This window comes from Mustela nigripes, chromosome 18 (assembly GCF_022355385.1).
Source record: "Mustela nigripes isolate SB6536 chromosome 18, MUSNIG.SB6536, whole genome shotgun sequence".
NCBI classification, from domain to species: Eukaryota; Metazoa; Chordata; class Mammalia; order Carnivora; family Mustelidae; genus Mustela; species Mustela nigripes.
Genome location: NC_081574.1, coordinates 35,307,780 through 35,324,842, shown reverse-complemented (window position 1 = coordinate 35,324,842; position 17,063 = coordinate 35,307,780). Strand labels below are relative to the sequence as shown.

At 33.6% G+C, this 17,063-nt stretch overlaps 1 protein-coding gene across 1 annotated transcript in view; it reads left to right on the top strand.

Moving 5' to 3' along the window:
* ADAM18 (ADAM metallopeptidase domain 18) overlaps nucleotides 1-15,641 on the top strand; it is a 174,847-nt gene extending 159,206 nt beyond the window's left edge. Inside the window, exons 21-22 of the mRNA XM_059384219.1 lie at nucleotides 5,953-5,966; nucleotides 15,496-15,641. Of these exons, the coding sequence (XP_059240202.1) occupies nucleotides 5,953-5,966; nucleotides 15,496-15,641 (160 nt within the window). The remainder of the gene's footprint in view (nucleotides 1-5,952; nucleotides 5,967-15,495) is intronic.
* The last annotated feature ends 1,422 nt before the right edge of the window (nucleotides 15,642-17,063 follow it).

Genomic DNA, 17,063 nt, shown 5'->3' with positions numbered 1-17,063 from the left:
AGTGAGAGTTTGACTTCTTCTTTGCTGATTTGGATGCCTTTTATTTCTTTTTGTTGTCTGATTACTGATGCTAGGACCTCTGGTATTATGTTAAATAGCAGTGGTGATAATGGACATCCCTGCTGTGTTCCTGACCTTAGGGGGAAAGCTGTCAATTTTTCCCCCTTGAGAACAATATTTGCTGTGGGTTTTTCTTAGACAGCTTTTATGATATCGAGGAATGTACCCTCCCTCTATCCTTACACTGTGAAGAATTTTGATCAAGAAAGGTTGCTGTGCTTTGTCCAATGGTATTTCAGTATCTATTTAGAGTATCATATGGTTCTTGCTTTGTCTTTTATTAATATATTGTACCACATTGATTGATTTGCGGATGTTGAACCAACTTTGAAGCATTGAAATAAATCCCATCTGGTTGTGGTGAATAGTCCTTGTAGTGCACTGTTGGATCCTATTGGCTATTATTTTGGTGAGAATTTTTGCATCCTGTTCATCAGGGATATTGGTCTGTAACTCTCCTTTTTTTTTTTAATTCCATTTTTTAAAATTTATTTTCAGCATAGCAGTATTCATTATTTTTGCACCACACCCAGTGCTCCATGCAATCCGTGCCCTCAATCCGTACCCACCACCTGTACACCGACCTCCCACCCCCCGCCCCTTCAAAACCCTCAGGTTGTTTTTCAGAGTCCATAGTCTCTCATGGTTCACCTCCCCTTCCAATTTCCCCCAACTCCTCTCTAACTCCCCATGTCCTCCATGCTATTTGTTATGCTCCACAAATAAGTGAAACCATATGATAATTGCCTCTCTCTGCTTGACTTATTTCACTCAGCATAATCTCTTCCAGTCCCATCCATGTTGCTACAAAAGTTGGGTATTCGTCCTTTCTGATGTAACTCTCCTTTTTGATGGGGTCTTTGTGTGGTTTGGGGATCAAGGTAATGCTGGCTTCATAAAATGAGTTTGTAAGTTTTCCTTCCATTTTTATTTTTTGGAACAGGAAAATAGGTATTAATTCTTCTTTAAATGTTTGGTAGAATGCCCCTGGGAAGCCATCTGAACCTGGGTCTTGTTTTTTGGGATATTTTTGACTACTGCTTCAATCTCTTTACTGGTTATGGGTCTGTTCAGTTTTTCTATTTCTTTCTAGTTCAGTTTGGTAGATTATACATCTCTAGGAATGCATACATTTCTTCTAGATTGTCAAATTTGGTGGCGTATAGTTTCTCATAATATGTTTTTATAATTGTATTTCTTTGGAGTAGGTTGTGATCTCTCCTCTTTCATTCATGATTTTGTTAATTTTGGTCCTTTCTCTTTTCTTTTGGTTAAGTCTGGACAGGGGGTTATCAATCTTATTAATTCTTTCAAAGAACCAACTCCTAGTTTCATTGATCTGTCATGATCACCTGAGAAATTAAAAGAGTTATCTTGAATAGTGGCTTTAATTAAATTGGTGTTACACAATATTTGTGATGAGATTTTCTCAGATACTTAGTTTTCCTCAACTTAGTTAAATAAGTTAGAAGACAGTCCTCAAGTGTTATAAGTCTCAAAGCAAGAAATAAGATAATGAACTTAATTAATAAATATTATATATACCTTGATTTCTCCACCAATAAACTATTCCTCTTCTCCCTCTTCATGGGCCTCTATATCCTTGATACACAACAATATTTAAGTTAGGCCAGTTAAAAACCCTACAAAGGCCTCTAAGTGCACAGGGAAAGGAAAAGTCTTATGTCTCTGACTTTAAATCAAAAGCTCTAAATGATTAAGCTTAGTAAAGAAAGAATACTGAAAGCCAAGATAGGTCAAAAGCTAAGCCTCTTGCACCAGTTAGGCAAGTTGAGGGTGCAAAGTTTTTGAGGAAAGTTAAAAATGTTAATCCATTAACATACAAATAATTTAAAAAACAAAATAACCTTACTGCTAATATGAAGGAAGTTTTAGTGGTCTGGATAGAAGATCAAACAACCATTTCTTTAAGCCAAAGCCCAATCCAGAGCAAGACCCTAATTCTTTTCTGTTCTTCTAATACCAAGAGATGTGAGGAAGCTGAAGAAGAAAAGTTTGAAAGTAGCAGAGGTTGGTTCATGATATTTAAGGAAAGAAACCATCTCCATCATATAAAAGTGCAAAGTGAAGCAGCAAGTGCTGATGAATAAACTGCAGCAAGTTAGCTAAAAGATCTAGCTAAGACAACTAATGAATGTGACTACACTAAACAACATATTTTCAATGTAAACAAAACATTGGAAGAAAATGCTGTTTATGAATTTCATAGCTGGAGAGGAAAAGTCAATGCCTGGCTTCAAAACTTCAAAGGGAAGGGTGAATATTCCTGTTAGGGACTTATGCAGCTGGTGGCTTAGTTGAAGTCATTGCTCATTTACCATTCTGAAAATCCAAAAGCCTTAAGATTTAAGCTAAATCTACTATTTAAATGGAACAGAAAAGCCTGGGTGACAGAACATATGTTTATAACATACTTTACTGAATATTTTATACCCAATGTTGATGACTACTACTAAGAAAAATAGAAGTTTTTCAAAATATCATTGTTCATTGACAATGCACCTAGTCCTGTAAGAACTCTGATGGAGATTTACAATGAGATTAATGTTGTTTTCATGACTGCTAACAAAGCATTCATCCTAAAGCCCATAGATGAAAGAGTAATTTTAATTTTCAAGTCCTATTACTCAGGAAATATGTTTCATAAGTCTATGGCAGCCATAGGTAGTGATTCCTCTGATAGATCTGGGCAATGGAAATTTAATACATTCTGGAAAAGATTCACCATTTTAAATGCAACTAAGAGCACTTGTGATTCATAAGAAGAGGTCAAAATATCAACATTAACAAGAGTTTGAAACAAGTTGATTCCAACACTTACTGATGACTTTGAGTTATTCAAGACTGGTGGAGGAAGTAACTGCAGACATGGTTAAATTGCAAGAAAATTAGATTAGAAGTGATACCTGAAAATATGACTGAATCACTGCAATCTCATGATAAAACTAACATTAGGAGTTGCTTCTTAGGATGAGCAAAGAAAATGGTTTCTTGAGAAAGAATCTACTCCTGTGAAGGTACTGTGAAGATTGTTGAAATGACAGCAAAAGATTTAGAATATTACATAAACTTGGTTTTTAGCAGGGATTCAATTTTAAAAGAGGGTACTTTTTTATATTACTATAGCTAAAAAATGCTACAAACAGCATCACATGCTACAAAGAAATCATTCATGAAAGGAAAAGTCAATCAATATAACAAATTTCATTGCTGTCATATTTTAACAAAATGCCACAGCCATCCCAGTCTTCAACAGCCACCCCCCTGAACAATGCACAATCATCAACACTGAGACAAAATTCTCCTTTGCAAAAATATTATGGGGCACCTGGGTGGCTCAGTCAGTTGGGTAGCTACCTTTGGCTTGGGTAGTGATCCCTGCATCCTGGGATTGGGTCCCCCGTTAGGCTCCTTGCCTGACAGGGAGCCTGCTTCTCCCTCTGCCTGCCACTCTGCCTGCCTGTGCACTCTCTCTCTCTCTCTCTGACAGATAAATAAATAAAATCTTTAAAAATACATTATGACTCACTAAAAGTTCAAATGATACTTAACATCTTTTAGCAGCAGTGTGTTTTTACATTAAGGTATTTACAGTGTTTTTGTAATGATATTGTACACTTAATAGACTACAATATACTGAAAACATAACTTTTATATACACAGGGAAACTAGAAGACTAAGTTAACTTGCTTTATTGTGTTACTTGCTTTTTTGTGTTGCTATGGAACTGAACCTGCAATATCTTTTGCCTGTATTGTAATTCCAGAGTAAATACTAGGAAAACAATTCAAAATTTTTAGAAAAAAATTAAAGAATTTTTTTTAATTGTACAAGGTATTCCTTTCCACCAATTAATAAGATGAAGTCTAAATAAAGGAAAAAGAACATTAGGTAAATAGAATAGTTAAATGTATATATTTAAATCCAATAATGATACTTTAACTAAATATCTATGAAGTAAACATTCAATTTAAAAGCAATTGCTCAGGCTTTCCAGGATAGTGATATATGAATACTCAGAACTTAACTCACCTTCCCCCAAGGACACATCAAGTCTACAGTTACAGATAGATCATTTCCTCTGAAAAAGATCTGAAAACTCAAGAACTCTCCACAACAAAGAATAAAAGACCACACTGAGGACTAAACATGGTCTTGCAAACACACACATAAATGCACACACACACACACACAAATACACCCTTGTGCAGAGTTACACAAGACAGGCACTTCTCCTAGAGGAAGGAAGTGTTAATGCCCCATGTAGCCCCTGGGATCTACACACAGAGATGAGTTCCCAAAAAGACTTGGCTTAGGAAAAAAACAGTGGGAGTGATATCTGGGAATCCCAAAGTGCTATAGGAAACTGCGATTCTGCTTTTGGGGAGCTCATGAGTGGTCTCACTGCAAGACCTGATAAACAAACAAACAAACAAACAAAAAACAGCTCAGTTTGCAAGGCACTTAGCTTATTTAAGAATTTTCTTGACTTTCTGGGGACATTGCCTCAAGAGCAGGGAACAGCTGAGACATTCAACAAAGACAGAAGCATTAGTAGATGCCAGTATTGCATTCTCCACATAGCCTGTTAATAAGGGCCGGTGAGTTCAGATGCAGCACCCTTCAGTCATCTTGCTGGGTTGGACAGGAGTGGCAGGCATGGCACCTTTGAGTCCTAAAAGTATGAGTGGTTGCAGTGCTCCCCCACTCTCTGGCTCCGATAGGCAAAACTAACAGTTGAGAGTTATTCCATTCCTTAGCATAAGTCTGCAAGAATAGGCAATCATGACATTTTCCTAATTCCTGGCTGGGGCTAAGAAGTGTGATCATGATCAGCATTCTCCTATTCCCAGACTAAACCCAACACATACACAAATGAGGCACTCTCCTGCTGCATTGCTGAAGCCCATGGGCTTGTGTAATCAAAACATTTTCTTGATGCTTTTCTGAAGCTGGTAAGAATGTTCCACCTCATACACTCTCCAGCTGTGTTGCTAAAGTGAGAGGGTACACATAATTCACACAGGAATCACCACTTGATTTCCTAGCCTAGTGGCCAAAAGTGCTGGCATTCCAGAACTTCATGGGGCTATAACAATCAGAAAGAGTTTTTGACAGACCACCATCATAGTGGATAAACAGTGCATAACAGTGCATAAACAGCAGACTGAAACACAACCCCCGTCTTCCTTTGAAGAGGCCTATTTAGTTAGTCTGGAGTTTAGACCAGAGGCTTAACAAGTTTCCCACAAATGTAGAGGCTACATTTTAAAAAATATATTCTTTAAAAATATTTTAAAAAGACAAACATTTAACTATACTAACTCAAGAAAAGAGAAATAAATTTTAAAAATCAGAAAAGGAAAAGGAGACATTACAACAGATACCACAGAGTAACAAAATTTAATTAATTAAATTTGACTTATTTGCGTGTGGTTATCCAGTTTTCCCCTACATGACGTGTTGAGGAGACTATCCTTTCCTCATTGAGTATTCTGGGTCTCTTGTCAAATATTACTTGAATATAAGTGCATAGGTTTATTTCTGGGCTCTCAATTCGGCTCCATTTTTCTACATATCTATTTTTATGCCAGTACTAAGCTGTTTTGATTACACTAGATTTGTAGTATAGTTTGAAATCAGAAAGTGTGATACCTTCAGCTTTTGGTTCTTTTTCTGGATCACTTTGGCTCTTCAGGGTCTTCTGTGACTCCATACAAACTTTAGAATTGCTTTTTTCTATTTTTGTGGAATATTTTTGAGGGATTCCACTGAACTGATGGATGACTTTGAGTCATATGGACATTTTAACAATATTAATTCTTTTAATCCATGAACATGGGGTACATTACCATTTGTTCGTGTCTTCAGTTTCTTTCATCAAAGTTTTATCATTTTCAGTGTACAGATTTTTCACCTTATTGGTTAAATTTATTCTTAAATATTTTCATTTTTTTGATGCTATTGTGAATGGAATGTTTTTGTTTTTTTAGTTTTTGTTGTTTTTTTTCTCAGATGTTCTGTTATACATGTAAGAAACACAACTGTTTTCTGGATATTGATTTGTTATCTTGGAACTTCATTGCATTTATTAGGTAGATACAATTTTTTGGTACTGTCTTTAGTATTTTCTATATATAGGATCATATTATCTGCAAAGATCATTTTTCTTTTTCATTACTGATTTGGGTACTATTTATATCTTTATCTTACCTGATTACTATAAATGGAATTCCAGTACTATGTTGAACAAGAGTGGCACCCTTGTCTTATTTTTCATCCCATATTAAAATCTTTCTTACCATTGAGTATATTAGCTGTGGACTTATAAATGGCCTTTATTAAGATGGGGTATCATAGTAAATTTGTTGAGAGTTTTTATCAGGAGAAGATACTATATTTTGTCAAGTGCTTTTTGTGCATTTATTGAGATGATTGCATGATTCATATTTTTTTATCTCTCATTAAATTTATGTGGTGTTTTGCATTTATTAACTTATATATGTTGAATCATCTCAGAGATAAATTTTACTTTCTCATGATGAATTACCTTTTTAATGTGTTTTTGAATTTTATTTGGTAACATTTTGTTAAGAATTTTTGCATCCATATTTATTATAGATACTTGTCTTTAATTTTCTTTTCTTGTGGTATAAGGTAATGCTGCTCTTGCAGAATGAGTTTGAAAGTGTCTTTTCAATTTTTGGAAACATTTGAGAAAGATTATTGTTAATCTTTCTTTAAATATTTGCTATCATTCACCAAAACAATCTGGTTTGAGAATTTTCTGTTTTGAGAGACTTTGATTACATTTGTCTCCATACTTTTGTTGGTCTGTTCAGATTTTCTATTTTTCATGTTTCAGTCTTGATAGATTAGATGATTATAGGAATTAATCCATTTTATCTAGATTATCCAGTTTGTTTGGCTATAGTTATTCATAGTAGTTTCTCATGATTCTTTGCATTTTTGTGGTATCTGCTATAATGTCTCCTCTTTAATTTGATTTCTCTGTCTTTTCTTGAGTTAGTATAATTAAAGATTTATCTTTTTCTTTTCTATTTTTTAAGATTTTATTTATGTATTTGACAGACAGAGATCACTAGTAGGCAAAGAGGCAGGTAGAGAGAGAGGGGGAAGCAGACTCCCTGCTGAGCAGAGAACCTGATGTGGGGCTCGATCCCAGGACCCTGAGATCATGACCTGAGCTGAGGCAGAGGCTTAACCCACTGAGCTACCCAGGCACCCCAAAGGTTTATCTTTTTCAATATTTTTAAAAAGTCAAGTCTTAGCTTCATTGACTTTTTCTGTTGTTTTTCTAGTCTCTATTTCATTTATTTCTGCTATGATGTTGGTTATTTCCTTCCTTCTACTAACTTTGAGTTTAGTTGTTTGTTTTTTTTCTCCTAGTTCCATGAGGTATAAAATTAGGTAGTTATTTCCATATTTCATTCCTTTAACTTCTAGTTTTATACTACTGTGATTGGAAAAGATACTTGGTATGATTAAGGAACTTTTGTACACTGTGGGTAGAAATTTAAAATGGTACAGCCAGTGTGGGAAACATTATGGGAGTTCCTCAAAATTTTAAAAATAGGAGTACAAATGGATCCAATAATTCCACTATTGGATATTTACCCAAATAAATTGAAAATGATAATTCAAAAAAATTTGAATTTTTTCATCAAACATGCATCCCTATGTTTATTTCAGCATTATTTACAATAGCCAAGATAATGGAAGGCACTTAAATGTGCATCTATAGACACATGTGGTATACATATACAATGGAATATTACTCAGCCATAAAAACGAATGAAATCTTGCCATTTGCAATGTCATGGGTAGATCTCCAGAATGTTATGCTAAGTAAAATGTCTGTCAGAGAAACACAAATACCATGTGATTTCACTTATATGTGAAATTTAAGAAACAAAACCAATGAGGGTGCCTTGGTGGCTCAGTGGGTTAAGCCTCTGCCTTCAGCTCAGGTAATGACCTCAGGGTCCTGGGATGGAATCTCGCATCGGGCTCTCTGCTCAGCAGGGAGCCTGATGCCCCCCCTCTGTCTGCCTGTTTCTATACCTACTTGTCACCTCTCTCTGTCAAATAAGTGAATAAAATTTTTTAAAAGAAAAGAAACAAAACCAGTGAGTAGAGGATTTAGGGGAAGAGAGGAGAAAGCAAACCAAGAAACAGTCTCTTAACTATCAAGAAAAAAACTGATGTTCACTAGAGGGAAGGGGAAAGAGTAAAATAGTTGATGGGGATTAAGGAGTGAGTGTACTTGCTAAGAAGAGCATTGGATATTGTATGGAAGTGCTAAATCACTATATTGTACAAATGAAGCTAATATTACACTGTATGTTAACTAACTGGAATTTAAATAAAAACTTTTTAAAAAGACAAATGAATAAGGATGATTTTATTCTTCTTAGACTTGTTAAAACATATTTTGTGACCTATCATGTGGTCTACCCTAGAGAATATGTGCATAAAATATGTATTCTGCTGCTTTTGGATGGTAGAAATTTCTGTATGTGCTGTTAGTTCCATTTAGTCTACAGTATGATTCAGGTCAGTTTCCTTGTTGATTATCTGAATATCTAATTATGCAGAAAGAAGATTATTGTGGTCCTCTACTATTATTACATTGTTTTCTTTTTCTTCCTTCACACCTGTTACTATTTGCTTAATATATATTCAGGTGTTCTTATTTTGGGTGGATGCATAAATATAATTGCCATATCTTATTGATTAATTATATAATAATCTTCTATGTTTCTTGCTACTATTTTGGCTTAAAGTCTGCTTTTCTGATTTCAGTATAGCTACTTCTGCTCTTCTTGTATGGAATATCTTTTGCTGTCTCCTTACTTTGAATCTATGCATGTCATTGAAGCTGAAGTGAGTCTATTATAGGAAGCGTATAATTGAGTCTTATTTTTTATTCATTAACTCTATGCCTTTTATTTATTTATAATTTTTAAAACATTTATTTATTTGAGAGAGAGAGAATGTATGTGAGCAGGGGAAGGGGTAAAAGAAAAGGGAGAGAATCTCAGTCAAACTCCCCACTGAATGCAGAGTCTGACATGGATTTGATCTCATGACCCTGAGATCATGACCTGAATGGAAATCAAGAGTCAGATACTTAACTGTCTAAACCACCCAGGTACCACACTCTTTGTGTTTAAATTGGTCTATCCATTAACATTAAGAGTAATTATTGATAAATACAGACTTATTGATGTCATCTTGTTTTCTGGCTGTTTTACAGTTCTATTTTTCTTTTATTCTTTTTTTGATGCCTTCCTTTACATATTGATGGTTTTCTTCTCCATCTTTTTTGTTTCTATTGAGGAATTTTTCTTTGCGGTTCTCATGAGGTTTACATTATAAAACATAAAACATAAAGTAAAAACATCATAAAACAAATTATATATACACATATATGCATATATACACATATATATGCATATATGTGTATATATGCATATATATATATATATAATTCTGATAACAGTGTAACCTTGATCATATACAAGACTAATATTCTTTTATTCCCCCTTCTATGTTTTGCATTTCAAAATTTGTATCTTTTTTGTATCCACTAAAAACTGGTGAAATTATAACTATTTTTAATATTTCCTGTCCTCTAACCTTTATTCTAAAGTAGTTAGCAAATTAGTGGGGCATTTTGAATCTGACTACACACTTAACTTTGTCAATGTGCTGTGTATTTTCATATGTTTATATGTTACTAATTAGCATTCTTTTGTTTCAACCTGAATAAAACTTTTCAGCATTTCTTATAGGGCAGGGTTAGTGGTGATAAATTCCCTCAGCTTTTGTTTATTAGGGGAAAATCTTTATCATATCTTCAATTCACAAGGACAACTTTACTACTTGAAGTATTCTTAGTTAGCAGTTTCTTACTTTTAGCATTTTCAATATGTCATCCCATTTCTCCTGCCCTGTGAGGTATCTGCTGAGAAACCCACTGATAGCCTTATGGGGATTTTCTTGTCTGAGAGATATTTTTTCTCTCACTTTTAAAATCCTCTCTCTTTAGTTTTAGACAGTTTTGTTATTGTCTTGGAGAATAATATTTTGGTTGAAATTTTGCTTTATTGCAATATTTGCTTTATGAACTTTGATGTCCAAATCTCTCTCCAGTCTTGAGAATTTCTCCATTATTCTCTTAAAACTTATTTAAAAGTTTCCCATTCCTTTCTCCCACTATTCTTCTTCCAGGAATCCAGTGTGTACATTATATCTTTTCATGGTGTTCCATAATTTCCACAGGCTTTCTTGATTCTTCTTCCTTTTTTATTTATTTATTTATTTTTGTTTTGCACTTCTGATTAAATAATTTCAACTGATCTTTCTTCTAGATCACTCTCTCTTCAGCTTATTCAGGTTTGCTGTTGAAGATCTCAGCTATGAGAGTTCTAGTTTTTTTTTCTTTTTTTTTTTTTTTCTTCTCTTTGTTGAGCTTCTCATTTTTATTCCTGGTATGATTAAGTTATCTGTATTCTTTTGTAGCTTTCTGAGTGTCTGTAGAGCAGTTACTTTGAATTCTTTGTTGAGCAATTATTCGATTACCATTTCTTTGGGACAGTTATTGGAGATTTCCTATATTCTTTTGGTGGAGATATTTCCTGATTCTTCAGCATCTCAGTAGACTTGCATGGATGTCTATACATTTGAAGATGTGGTCACCTCTTCCAGACTTTATGGACCAGTTTTGAAAAAGGGAAGCTTTCACCTGTGAATGGAGCACACTTTATCAAGCTGTGATTCTGGGTCTAGTGATGCAGAGTACTAAGTCTTGTTGCACCCAGTGACACAGGGTCCAGGGAGCTGTAATGTCTTTTTGGCTTAGGTTACTGGGGTCTACCTTATCAATGCTTGTATCATCCTTGGGTAATACCTTATGGGGTCTATAGTTGCTACAAGTGTTGTTTGGGTCCTAAGTGGCATTTCCAGGACCAACAGTTAGCAGCAAGTTTAAGCAGTGTTGGTGGCTAGACCAAATGATGTGCACACATTTAACTGTAGAGCCCAGCTTCAAGTGCCTATGCAATGGCAGAGATCAGTTGGAGACACAGGTGTGATCAGGGCCAGGGTAAGAAGGAAGGGCCAGTGCCAGCTATGGGTCACGGGAAGCTGCAGTGGCTCTGGGTTTCTTTGCTTTCATGATTTCACAATCTATCTCCAGGTGTGCATACTTGAGTGGAGGCAGTGATGGGTCTTTGGCTAAGAGGCATAGAGACGCACAGCTTGAGGGGTTATTTTCAGGTGCACTGTTGAAGTATTTGTATTTAGAATATACAAAAAGGATACATAAAGAACCTTGAAACAATAAAAAGCAGACAACCCTACAAAAAATGGACAAAATATCTGAATTGAAATTTCATCAAAGAAGAGATGACAAATAAGCACATGTAAAAATGTCCAACTTAATTTTTCATTGGGAAAATACAAATTATATTCAAAATTAATACCATTACATCTCTATAAAAATTGGTTAAATTTTAAAAACTAACCATGGTGTAAGATAGTGTCCCATATACTGTCATTGTAATGTAAAATTGCAATTTCACAGTTTCTTAAGAAGGTAAGCATTCACTTACCATATAACCCACTCATTTCATGATTTACCCAAGAAATAGAATGCTTATGCAAGTACAAATCTTTGTATATAAATGTTTATAACAGTTTTATTTGTAGTAGATAAAATTTGGAAATAACCTCAATATAAATCAACAGTGAATTAATAAACAAAGTACTATATATTTAAATAATAGATTACTACTGAACAACAAAAAAAGAATGAGCTATATAGTTACATGAACCAATGTGTATGAATTTCAACATTACCCAATGTGAAAAGGAAAGATTAAAAAGAATACTGTCTAACTTTATATTAAATTGTAAAAACATGTAAACTAATGTATAGTGAGAGAATGCAGATAAATAAGTGGCTGCCTATGGGGGGGAGTGGTAGCATGGTGAGATTATAAAGGAGCAAGAGGAAAGTTTTGTGGATGATGGATATAGTTATTATTTTGATTGAGGTGATGATTTTATGGATGTATACATAGAACAAAACCTATTAATCACAAATTTTAAATATATGTATTTATTATATATCAGAAAACCTTAAAGTAAAATTTAAATAAATGAGGATATTCACACTATTTTGTTGTCCAATCTCAGACACTAGTTAAAACTAGCTAAAGTAACAAAATTTAAATAAATGAGGATATTCACACTATTTTGTTGTCCAATCTCAGACACTATCTAAAACCATTTTATTATTTACCAAATAAAAAATTTAAAGAATTTTACACTAAATGGAGGAAAGCCCCAAATGTCAAACAAAACAATCTTTAAATGTTTGCCTAATTGGGGTATATATTTATCAAATCTTATCCACATGTACAGTTGAAATATTTGCATTTTATTGTATATAAAGAATAACTATGATAAAAAAATAAATATCATATATATGAAATATCCAAGACTCCCATCCACTGCTAATGGGAATACAATTGTTCATTTAGGAAAATCACTGGAAAATTTACTAATGTTTAAAATAGGCATATGCTGTGAATAAGCATTGCTACTCAAAGGGCATATATCTAATAAGAAGTATGTGTAGTGTACATATGTTGACTAAAAGACATGTAGTAGAATACTCATAAACCACTATTCATTACACTCATAAATGCAAGTTACACAAATATTCATGAGGAATAGAATGCATTAATGGTTGGTATTTCTATGCAAAGATATAGCATACAGTGGTGTGAATGAACATTTTGCAACTATAAACAACAACGTGAGTGAATTCTCAAGTTAGGTAATAATGAGCAAAAAAAAAAAAAGGAAAAAAGTATATACAATATAATTCTATTTACATAAGGCTTAAAATCTTTAAAAAAATGGATTCATGCTCTTAGAGACCAAAATAGTAATTATCTTTAGGAAGAATAATGATTGGAAGGAGTCAGGTTGGGAGTTCTGAGATACTGTAATATTATGCTTCCTGGATTTGGTGTTGGTTACATGAATGTGTTTAATTTAGAAAATTCTTTAAGCTGTGTAATTATGACATACATCCATTTCTGTTTACATGTTATAATTCAGCAAAAATTCACTAAATAAATAATAATAATAGAGGAAATCAAGATATTTATAAACTTTGGAAAGAAATAATGATTAAAAACATCCTGAGGATTCTCTTGGATTCTGGCAGGATCTGTTTTGAGATCTAAATAATTTTTGCTAATTCATTGCTAATATATTTATATATTGTGTAAATTTCTGAATCATGTAACACTTTAATTTTTAAGTATAAGAAATGACAGATGTTTGTCTTTCTCTGACTGTTTGTTTCATTTAGCATTGTTCTAGTTCCATCCATGTCATTGGAAATGGCAAGATTCCATTTTCTTAATGGCTGAATAATACTCCATTGCAAATATATATATATATATATATATATATATATATATATACACACACAAATATACATCTTTTTTTTAATTTATCATGTTTTTTATTTGAGTTCCAGTTAGTTAACATGCAGTATAATATTAGGTTCAGGTACACATCATTTTTTATATATATATTTTTTTAATTTTATTTTATTTTTTTACAGTGTTCCAAAATTCACTGTTTATGCACCAAACCCAGTGCTCCATGCAATACATGCCCTCCTTAATACTCACCACCAGGTTCACCTAATCCCCTACCCCCTCTCCTCCAAAACTTGGTTTGTTTCTCAGAGCCCACAGTCTCTCATGCTTCATTTCCCCCTCCAATTTCCCCCAACTCATTTCTCTTCTCCATCTCCCAATGTCTCCCGTGTTATTCCTTATGCTCCACAAGTAGGTGAAACCATATGATAACTGGCTTTCTCTGCTTGACTTATTTCACTCAGTATAATCTCTTCCAGTCCCACCCATATTGATACAAAAGTTGGCTATTCATCCTTTATGATGGAGACATAATACACTGTAAATATGGACCATATCTTCTTTATCATTCATCTGTTGAAGGGAATCTTGGTTTTTTCCACATTTTGGTGACTGTGACCATTGCTGCTATGAACATTGAGGTACAGGCAGCCCTTCTTTTCACTACATCTGTATCTTTGGGGTAAATACCCAGTAGTGCAATTGCCTGATGGGTCATAGGGTAACTCTATTTTTAATTCCTGAAGGAATCTCCACACTGTTTTCCAAAGTGGCTGCACCAACTTGCATTCTCCCCAACAGTGTAAGAAGGTTCCCCTTTCTCCATATCCTCTCCAACATGTGTTGTTTCCTGTCCTGTTAATTTTTTCCATTCTAACTGGTATAAGATGGTATCTCAATGTGGTTTTGATTTGAATCTCCCTGATAGCTAATGATGATGAGCATATTTTCAGGTGTCTGTTAGCCATTTGTATATGTCTTCTTTGGAGAAGTGTCTGTTCATGACGTCTGCCCATATTTTGATGTGATTATCTGTTTTGTGTGTGTTGAGTTTGAAGAGTTCTTTATACATCTTGCATATCAGCCCTTTGTCTGTAGTGTCATTTGTGAGTATCTTCTCCCATTCCGTGGGTTGCCTTTTTGTTTTGTTGACTGTTTCCTTTGCTGTGCAGAAGCTTTTGATCTTGATGAAGTCCCCAAAGTTCATTTTCCCTTTTGCTTCCTTTGCCTTTGGAGACATATCTTGAAAGAAGTTGCTGTAGCTGATGTCGAAGAGGTTACTGCCTATGTTCTCTATCATTTTGACAGATTCCTGCCTTGAGTTGAAGTCTTTTATCCATTTCAAGTTTATCTTTGTGTATGGTGTAAGAGAATGGTTGAGTTTCATTCTTCTACACATAGCTATCCAATTTTCCCAAGGTGTATATCTTCTTTATCCATTTATCTACACTGTACATTATTAACAGATTTTATCTAGTGCATAAAACATGAATCCTTTAAAGATGATTTTCTCCAAGAAGAGAAACTGACTAGGCAAGGATGAGGGAAAAGGGTTTTCATAGAATATTCCTTTCTAAGTTTTTTAACTTAAATCCTATTAATGTGTTACTTTTTAAAAACATTGATGCCATAAATATGCTGAATATAGTAAACAGTACTCAAAACATTTATACAGTTACCATAAAAATTAAACTAATATCCATGAAAAACAAATATGAAATGTGATAAATGTATCATTGTTGTTAGGAGTTATGAGTTTAAATGTCCTTTCATTTTCCTCTGTAAGAGTTGGCAATGTATTAAAATTTTAATTATTTATACAAATATTTATATAAAAATATTAAAGTAAAAAATATGTTTATGTAAATATTTGGTGAAGTGAATATCCACTATGTTTTATTTCTAGATATAATTTTTATTAAAGAAGACTCCAGTGCACAGCAGAACAACTGGCTTATTCTGAGTTTCTACATTGTTCTGCCCTTTATCATAATATTCACCATTATGATCATGAAACGAAATGAAATGAGAAAATCATGCAACAGGGAGAATGCAGAATATGAAGGGTAAATATGACATGTGAATAATTTATTATCTTAAATTTTACTGCTCATCGACCAGTGAAATACATTCATAGTTCTATAATGCTTAGTGATATTCATTCTTAAGTATGCTTTTATATTTTTATTTTCCAATAGATTGTTGCTTGCATATTGCATCAAGTCAGAATTGTGGCTATTCTAGAATTGTTTTCCTCATAAGTATTTACAGTGTTTAGATGTTGCTATTCTTACATTTGCCATTCTTCTCTTCTGGTAACCAAACTGTTGACTCATTGAAAGTAAGAAACCCTCATTTAAATCCTTAAATGTAACATCACAAATGAAAATTTCAGCTTCAAAGTAGTAATGGGTCTTTTTTGAAGGCTAACTTACTGGTCTATTTTATGAAGATATTTTTTCTATACACACCTTGCTTGTAATATTGTTCAGGGAAGTGATGGATCATACACACTGAAAGAGAAAGTGACTTAACTGACCTATCATAATTCTCTGCAGAGAAAAAAAAGAAAGAAATCAATGAAAGGCCTCACAGGTATTTATGGGATCTGAGTAATTTGCATGTTCGACCTATCTCCACAACCCAAAAATTTCTCAATAAATATCCCAGACTCAGACTCAATAAATATCCCTTTATAAACAGTTTTAGAAGTTCTGGGATATATATCTTTTGGCCTTTCATCTTGTGTATTCTATAAGTAATATACACTTGGAACCATTGAAAACATTATTTTAACCAGATAGTAATAAAATTATTTCATCTTATAAATAAATATTCATTTCTGTTATGTATTGTCTTCTTAATTAATTTTATAAAGGACCTTGAATTTCAACTAAGTTTGGAATATCTAGCATAGAACCATCTATCCTGGAATCATCAGGTATTCCCTTAGAATGGCATCCCAAGCTTGATCCTTACAGAGTCTTATTTTCAGAGTTGCCTTAATCAACTTATTGATATCTTATGCTATAGGTAAGAAAATATTGACTCTGGAATATAACCACCTCAACCTTGAGTATGTAAGAGAGTTTGATTACCTGGTTTTTCTTTCTTATTTCTTCATTAGTTTCCCAAAGAAACTTTTTATCCATTTTTTTGTTATATTTTGGATGGCCTCTGCAAGAATGCCCTTTCAGTCCTTGCTCTCCATGACACACTCAGTCTTTGACTTAAGTAAACTTATGCAAAATTAATAGGTAAAATATTGGATCTTCTAATAAAATATGGTAATCTGGATCACTTGTCTTCATACCAAGTGGGATTTATTCCAGGGCTGAAAGGTTGGTTCAACATCCGCAAATCAGTCAATGTGATACAACACATCAATAAAAGAAAGAACCAGAACCATATGATACTCTCATCAGATGCTGAAAAAGCATTTGATAAAGTACAGCATCCCTTCCTGATCAAAACTCTTCAAAGTGTAGGGAT